Source organism: Saccopteryx bilineata, chromosome 1 (genome assembly GCF_036850765.1).
Source record: "Saccopteryx bilineata isolate mSacBil1 chromosome 1, mSacBil1_pri_phased_curated, whole genome shotgun sequence".
Lineage (NCBI taxonomy): Eukaryota > Metazoa > Chordata > Mammalia > Chiroptera > Emballonuridae > Saccopteryx > Saccopteryx bilineata.
The window spans coordinates 81,926,223-81,934,532 of NC_089490.1; the positions used below are offsets into that span (position 1 = coordinate 81,926,223).

Consider the following 8,310-nt stretch of genomic DNA (forward strand, 5'->3'; position numbering starts at 1 on the left):
AGATCCTTGAGCCTACTAACAAGAGACAGGTACGAGAATTCCTGGGTGCAGTAGGATACTGCCAACTGTAGATATTAGGCTTTGCAGAACTAGCTAAACCCCTGCACGAACTAATCAGGGGTAAGGAAGAGCAGTTCACATGGACAGATAAGAAGAAGCAAGCGTTCCAAGCGCTGAAAGAGGTCCTGGCGGCTGCCCCAGCTTTGGCCCTGCCAGATCTGGCCAAACCCTTTCAGCTATTTATAGCAGAAAAGGGAGGGGTAGCTTTAGGGGTACTGAGCCAGGAACTTGGGCCGTAGAAGAGGCCTGTCGCCTATCTGTCCAAGAGACTTGATCCTGTAGCCTCGGGATGGCCAACATGTCTGAGGGCACTTGCTGCCACCTCCATACTAGTCAAGGAGGCTAGTAAATTAACTTTAAGGCAGGACATCAAAGTCATTGAGGAACACGACGTAGAGCAAGTGCTGTGAGCACCTCCTGACAGGTGGCTATCTAATGCGTGGCTAATGCAGTTATCAGGCTCAGCTGCTGAACCCTCCATCTGTTCAGTTCCTCAAAACTGCTGCCCTGAAGCACTTTGGTCCACAGTTGCAAACAAATCCTTGACACAGTGACTGGCTCCTGCCCGGACTTAAGGGATCAAGCATACGGGAAGGCAGACCTGACCCTCTTTACTGATGGGAGCAGTTTTATTAAGGATAGACAGCAACATGTAGGGGCAGCAGTGACCACGGAAAATAAGGTCCTGTGGCAGAAAGCACTGCCGGCAGGAACATCTGCAAAAAGGGCAGAGCTAATAGGACTAACCCGAGCCTTACAGATAGCAGAGGGAAAAGTTGCCAACATCTACACTGACAGCCGGTATGCATTAGCCACTGCCCATGTCCACGGAGCCATATGCAAGGAGAGAGGCTTACTGACAGCAGGGGGGAAAGACATTAAAAATCGCAATGAAATTCTTGCCCTCCTAAACGCCATTTGGCTACCTACCAAAATTGCCATCATCCACTGCAAAGGACACCAGAGAGGGGACTCGCCTATTGTAAAGGGTAACAACCTAGCAGACTCAGCTGCAAGAGAGGCAGCCACTGGGCCACAAGAAAGCCTTCTGCCATTGCTGTCTAAGCCAATGCTACCTCCGGATCCTAGATATTCCCCAGAAGAAGAGCAGAAAGGGATACAGTTGAAAGGGAAGAAAAATTAGCAGGGATAGATAGAGCTTCCTGACTCCCGGCTCTATTTTCCCCAGGGAATAATAAGAGAAATAGTAGGAAGTATTCATACTAGTACCCATCTAGGACAAAACAAGCTAGAACAATTTATCAGGAAGTATTATGTAGGGCCCAACATCAGGAATATTGTCCACTCCACTGTCTCGAGGTGCAGCATCTGTACCAGAGTAAATGCGCAGAATAAGAAGCTACCCCCCTTTGTGAGGTATCGGGGGAAAGCTCCAGGAGAACTGTAGGAAATAGATTTCACAGAGATGACCCCTGGGAAGTCAGGTTATAAGTATCTATTAGTATTATTAGACACCTTCTCAGGATGGGTAGAAACATTCCCCACGCGAGGAGAAGCTGCTTCCACAGTCTGCAAAGTCTTATTAAGGGAAATCATACCTAGATATGGCATTCCCCTAGCCCTAGGATCAGACAATGGACCTGCATTCATATCCAAGATATCTCAAGAATTAGCCACTGTTAGATATTAATTGGAAATTACATTGCATTTATAGGCCCCAAAGTTCAGGACAGGTAGAAAGAATGAACAGGACTCTGAAGGAAACTATAATTAAGCTGAGAGGGGAGACCGACAAAAAAAACTGGGTTGAGCCCCTCCCTTTTGCCCTTTTTAGAACCAGATGTACCCCCTATCTCAATAAATAGACCCCTTATGAAATCTTATTTGGGCAACCTTTGCCCCTTGTACCTCGATTGACCAGAGGGGAACTAGAGATTTCTAATCATAATTTCCTCAAGTCCTTGCAGGCCCTGCAACACATCAGAAGCGAGGTGCAGGCCCTCCAGAGATCAGCCCAATCGAATGCGGGAACACAGCTCCCGAATACCAGAGCCACCGGAGCCTGGACAGTGGGTGTAGATTCTCAACCACCGACGAGGCAACCTTGAGCCACGGTAGAATAGACTGTTCCAGGTGATCCTGGTACACCCACAGCTATTAAGGTAGCTGAAAAGCCCTAGCAGGGGTCCCCAAACTACTGCCGGCCCGCGGGCCACATGCGGCCCCCTGAGGCCATTTATCCGGCCCCCGCCGGACTTCCGGAAGGGGCACCTCTTTCATTGGTGGTCAGTGAGAGGAGCATAGTTCTCATTGAAATACTGGTCAGTTTGTTGATTTAAATTTACTTGTTCTTTATTTTAAATATTGTATTTGTTCCCATTTTGTTTTTTTACTTTAAAATAAGATATGTGCAGTGTGCATAGGGATTTGTTCATAGTTTTTTTTTATAGTCTGGCCCTCCAACGGTCTGAAGGACAGTGAACTGGCCCCCTGTGTAAAAAGTTTGGGGACCCCTGCCCTACTGGATCCACCTTTCCCACGTAAAGCCGGCCCAACCACCTGACGAAGGATCTCAGAGATGGCAAGTCAAGCGGACCCCTGGAGAGCCTCTAAAGCTCACCTTCTCTTCCACTTAGGACTGATGACTTTTTATTGTTTACCCAGCAAGGGACTAGAGTTGCAGAAATAGGTTTTAATCAGGACAGCAGATAGCACAGTTATAGCACAGAATGACACCTGGAATAATAACACCCCATAACTCCCCAAGCTGACTTATCAAAGTTCTTTGAAGACAAATTCTGTGATTCACCAGCAGCTTGGAGACATTCTGATTCAGCCAGGAGCCCTCTCGCTGATGATTTGCCTAGCTCATACACCTTAGGTAATAGGTGTAACCCCAATGTAAAAAAAAATAGGGCTTTATGGTATACTCCACACTATGCTTGCCTCGAACCCCCTTTCGGACGGCGTCGCATATACGGGTCTCACTCAGGTTATTTCTGTAAAAAGTAGGGTTCTGAGACCCTAGTCAGTGAATTTCAATAGAGTCCACCTAAACCAGGTAATATAACTCAAGAAGCAAATAGACTCCCTAGCTGAGGTAGCCCTTCAGAATAGGAGAGGGCTAGACCTCCTCCTCCTTCAGCAAGGAGGACTGTGTGCTCTTTAAGAGAAGAATGTTGTTTTTACGCTAACCACTCTAGAGTAATTAGAATATCAAGATACTTGCAAACAGATTAAAGAATAGGAACCTAGAAGAAGGACAGCATGCCCTACTTCAGCCACAAACCAGAAGTTAACTGGTCCACGCATGGCTAATGCCTAGAGTAAAAAAACTAAGAACTCTTTTAATCAGGCTTTAGGAAAAGGGAAACTAGGATAAAAAGAAAGTCAACTTAATTGTCACTAAAGGTTAAGGTTTTTAGGAATTAAGAATTTTGATTAGTTAGAAAGGAATTGTATAGTTTTGATAATAGAAGGTATAAGGTGTAGAGGTACTGTTGAAAAGAAAAAGGAAAAGCAAGTTGTTATGAAGGCCAGTTATTTCTGGATAAGAAAGTGCATAAAAGTTGAAGGTTTATGTAAGTTGCAGAAGGTTTGTGTAAGTTGTAAGAAGTTAGTAGAGAAGAAAAATGCAAGGCAGAAAGAAATTAGTCCGTAAAGCTTGTAGTACTAAGGGCACACGATCAGCGTGCCAGCACATACTAGGGAGGACTCCTGACCCAATTAGCTTATAGCTACAGCTAAAGTAGAAAATTCTCATGAGCCCCAGTCTTATATCAGTCTCCCCACTGATAAAGAATCAAGGGTTTGATTTATGCCCAAAAGAGATGGGGGAATGTTAGATTTAGGGAGTACTGATATTCTGGGGCTGCCAAGAGTGTAACTATTGAAGGAACAGGGAGTGCTGATATAGCCTCTGTGAGGCTGAGAACAAAGAAGGTCAGAGACCCTTATCAGAAGTTTATGTTTGAAATTCGCCACTAAGCTAAAACCTGCCCCTGTTGCTATGCTGGCCCCTGTTGCTATGCTGCGTGCGACCTCCCTAGCCAATAGCTAAACTGCCACTATGCTTGCTCACTTAGGATATATAAGGACCTGGCTGTAAGCGCCAGGCGCAGCTTCCGTTTGCAGCTCCTCCTGAGCACAGTGTCTCCGGACATCTTGGGAGTTCGCCCCTGCGCAGGTTAAACTGGCCAATAAAGTAACATCTAAACTCCTAAAAGTCTCCGATGTTTCTTCTCGTACCCGGTGGATGCAACAGTCACCTGAGCCAAACCCAACTTCAGGTGTGCAGAAAGTACAACTCAATCATGTACCAGGAAGAAAATATATAATCATAGAAATACTGATGAACAGCACCCGGGACTATCATCCACGTGTAAATCACCCATAAGCCAGCATGAGGCTTGATGGAAAAAATAAAGAAATCCCATTAAAGCTGGGCACGTGGTTGTGATGTCTACTGTCATCCCAGTTCTTTTTTTTTTTTTTTTTTTTTTTTTTTTTTTGTATTTTTCTGAAGTTGGAAACGGGGAGGCAGTCAGACAGACTCCTGCATGCGCCCGACCGGGATCCACCCGGCATGCCCACCAGGGGGCAATGCTCTGCCCATCTGGGGCATTGTTCTGTTGCAACCAGAGCCACTCTAGTGCCTGAGGCAGCGGCCATGGAGCCATTCTCAGGGCCCAGGCCAACTTTGCTCCAATGGAGCCTTGGCTGCGGGAGGGGAAGAGAGAGACAGAAAGGAAGGAGAGGGGGAGGGGTGGAGAAGCAGATGGGTGCTTCTCTTGTGTGCCCTGGCCAGGAATCGAACCCGGGACTCCTGCATGCCAGGCCGACGCTCTACCACTGAGCCAACCGGCCAGAGCCTAAATCTATCTTTTTATTTATACTTTGGTTGCTCCGCTACAGCCCACCATGAAAGCTGGAGCGCCCACTAGTGGGCGGTAGGGACCAGGTTGACTACCACTGGTTTAGAAGATGTAGCTTGAACTGTATCATATTTAGCGGAGCACTTCTGACTTCTTCACAGGTGATTTCCTGAGTTTGTTACCTCAGCCCGTGTCTCCTCTGGGGCCTGGATGCATCTCACTCTTGAAAGTAACTCAAAAGCTAAGTACTGGCGAGGATGTGGAGAAAAGGAAATGCTTGTGCTCTGTTGGCAGCAATAAAAATTGGTGCAGCCACTGTGGAAAACAGTATGGAGGTTCCCCAAACAATTGAAAATAGAACTACCATGTGATCCAGCGATAGTCAAAGGAAATGAAATCACTATCTCAAAGAGACACCTGAACCCCCATGTTCCCTGCAGCATTATTCACAGTAGCCAAGATATGGAAACAACCTATGTGCCTCCCAACTGATGAATGGCTAAAAAGATCACACACACACACACACACCACAGTAGAAGAGGACTCTGCAAAGAGATGGCGATACACCTGCCAAGGAGGCAGGAGGAAAACCAAGATGCCTTGTAAGCCCAGCAAGAAAAGTTTCCAGAAGGAGAGAAGGTCAAATGTTACTACTGAGAGGTTGATTTAATAAGGACAGAACCATGGACAGATGTGGCGACAAAGATGTCATCACTGACTGAGAAAAACAGCTCGAGTGGAGGGGTGAGAGCAGGTAGGGTTGCTCAGGTTGAGGGATGTGAGGAAATAGCAAAACAAGTTGAAAAAGCTCTTGAAGTCTGGCTCTGAATAAGGCACTCTGCAAATGGAGAGGACTTGGGGACAAGCGAGAAAATAGAGTGTAGGTCTATGTCAGGGGTCCTCAAACTTCTTATACAGGGGGCCAGTTCACTGTCCCTCAGACCGTTGGAGGGCCAGACTATAAAAAAAACTATGAACAAATCCCTATGCACACTGCATATATCTTATTTTAAAGTAAAAAAAACAAAATGGGAACAAACACAATATTTAAAATAAAGAACAAGTAAATTTAAATCAATAAACTGACCAGTATTTCAATGGGAACTATGGGCCTGCTTTTGGCTAATGAGATGGTCAATGTGCTCCTCTCACTGACCACCAATGAAAGAGGTGTCCCTTCCGGAAGTGCAGTGGGGGCTGGATAAATGGCCTCAGGGGGTCGCATGCAGCCCGCGGGCCGTAGTTTGGGGACCCCTGGTCAATGTCAATGCTGAGTGTGAGCTAATGGACAGGTCACAGCAAGGATGCGAAGGTAGGGTGACAGAAGCCTGACATCCTCAAGAGAAGCTGTGGGGATTCTGTATACATGTGGAAGGGATTGGTATTTGGAAAGGAGAAGGAGAAGGGTGTAGCAGCAAATACCTTCCTATGTACAATGAAGAATGGACAACTGGCAATGTCTCTGGGATGATTTATGCAAAATGAAGGTGTCAAGGATACCTGCCTCACACGGGTGTTTAGGAACAAAGAATAAAAGGATGTCAACATGCTTTAACTGAAAAAGAGAGCAGTGCCCTTAACGCATCTCAGGAGGCTGCACTCTCACCTGGACATTCAAACAGGACCAAGGGAACAAGACAACAAAGTTCCAGCCAGGCTCACTCACTAACGTGATTACCAAGATACGAAACAGGTGTGAGTAAACAGAAACCAGCAACAAAGAGAAAACATCCCAATCAATCCCACAGAAATCTATCAGAGCTCCTGCAAAAACGTCAAGTCGCGCTGTAGGCACCCGGGATACTGACGTAAACAAAAGCCGTGAAAATTTCTTTTAGGGTGTAACTTAAAGCTGGGCGTCAAAGAGGCTGAAGAATACTGTGTAACTGAAAATAAAGAAGGGAGAGGGATGCAAACTCCTTGGAGACAGTCGCCATGGGTACAGAGCACAGGATGAGCACTAAGTTCTCACGGAAGGATGGGTTCAACCGACCTCTTCACTAAGCTACCTGAACAACGGCGCTGCAAAGACAAGGACGTACCATTCTTCTCGGGAACCTGCATCTCTGCTTGTCCTCCCCGGCTGGTTGGAGGCACGTCGCGGCCGCCTCCTCCTTCCATGCCCAGAGCTGTCAGAGCCACTGCAGGGGAGGGGGGAGGAGACAAAGGGGAAAGGGACCAGAAGTGACCGGGTGTCAGACAGCTCCCCGGGCACTCCGCCCGCAGTGACGCCCAGCCGCGTGAGCCCCGGGAGCACGCACAGGGACACGGAGCTGGCGGCTGCGGCCAAAGGCCACCTGAGATGCAGCTCAAGACCCTCCGCAACACACTCCCCCACGCCACGAGCCTCCAGGGTGGATCCAGAACAGACGGCGCCAGTCCCAGCCAGGCCTGGACGCCTCGGGCGGCGGCAACGGAATTCCCAGCTCTTGGCCGGACCGCTGCGGGTTTTGGTTTGTCAAAGTACCGACGGAGCACACGAAGGGATGCCCATTGCACCCGGCCCAAGTCCTCCGAGGCCCCTCACCCCTAACCTGCTGCAACGTCCCGGCGGAGAAACCTCCGCCCCGGATTTAAACACGGCGCGGCGACCGCGGCGCGGGCTGCGATTGGCCGGTTTGAAAAGGGCACTGCAAGGTTGCGCGTGCCCGGTGCATTCTGGGGATTGTAGTCTTAGCGCCTGGGAGAAAGAGCCTGATGCGCGTGCGCACTGCCTCCGCGCGCGGGTGGGCTGCGAAGGGCTAAGGTATACAGCCTGGGGACCAAGTTCTCTTGAAGTCCACGCTGTGTGGGTACCTGCAGGTTTAGCATTACGACGTGTGGCTAGGAACAGAATTCTGATCTCAGTTCTTCATCTGTAAATGGAGAAAATTAAATTCCTATCGCAGGGTGTTGTGAAGACCAGACGAAATAGATGTATCTACCTGCTTTGTAAAGCAATACATGTCCGTTCCTAAAACAGTAAGAAAAACCAGTCCCTGCCCAGAGAAGCGCACAGGTGTCACTCGGTAACCAGACACCGGTTTGTGCCCCTTGACCAGGAGAAGCTATCTGGCCGCAGGGGTCAATGTTGAGGGCCTCAGCATGGCCAGAAAGTATCGCAGGAGCCTGTCCTGGGCTTATAGCCTCCTGAGGAGCTGGATTTATTTGGGGTGAGAGGGGAAATAGTAAAAGGGTACCCCTCCAGCCAGGGTCCAGTGGCCAAGTGATGGAGTCTGCATGGGGAAGTTCACATGCTGGAGCAAGCAGGAGACCCCTGATCTGAGAGGGCGACTGATCGCCAGGCCAATCAGACTGACCTCCCTTGAGCCTTGGACTGTGAACCAGGTATTAATAATGCCCACGCCATGGGCTTGAGAATCAAACGAAGGGCTCCTCCCAGGGCACAGTGTCATGAAGCTGTTGCTCCAATTAG

At 48.5% G+C, this 8,310-nt stretch overlaps 1 protein-coding gene across 3 annotated transcripts in view; it reads right to left on the minus strand.

The window, feature by feature from the left end:
- Window positions 1-7,778, minus strand: part of GTSE1 (G2 and S-phase expressed 1) — a 28,748-nt gene extending 20,970 nt beyond the window's left edge. Inside the window, exons 1-2 of one of the 3 annotated variants that reach the window (XM_066255195.1) lie at window positions 7,430-7,778; window positions 6,938-7,036 (exon numbers count right to left, since the gene is read on the minus strand). In XM_066255195.1, the coding sequence (XP_066111292.1) occupies window positions 6,938-7,016 (79 nt within the window). In that variant the 5' untranslated portion in view covers window positions 7,017-7,036; window positions 7,430-7,778. Of the gene's footprint in view, window positions 1-6,937 lie in introns of all 3 variants that reach the window. The other 2 variants (XM_066255207.1, XM_066255199.1) reach the window with 2 other exon arrangements.
- Between the last annotated feature and the right edge of the window lie 532 nt (window positions 7,779-8,310).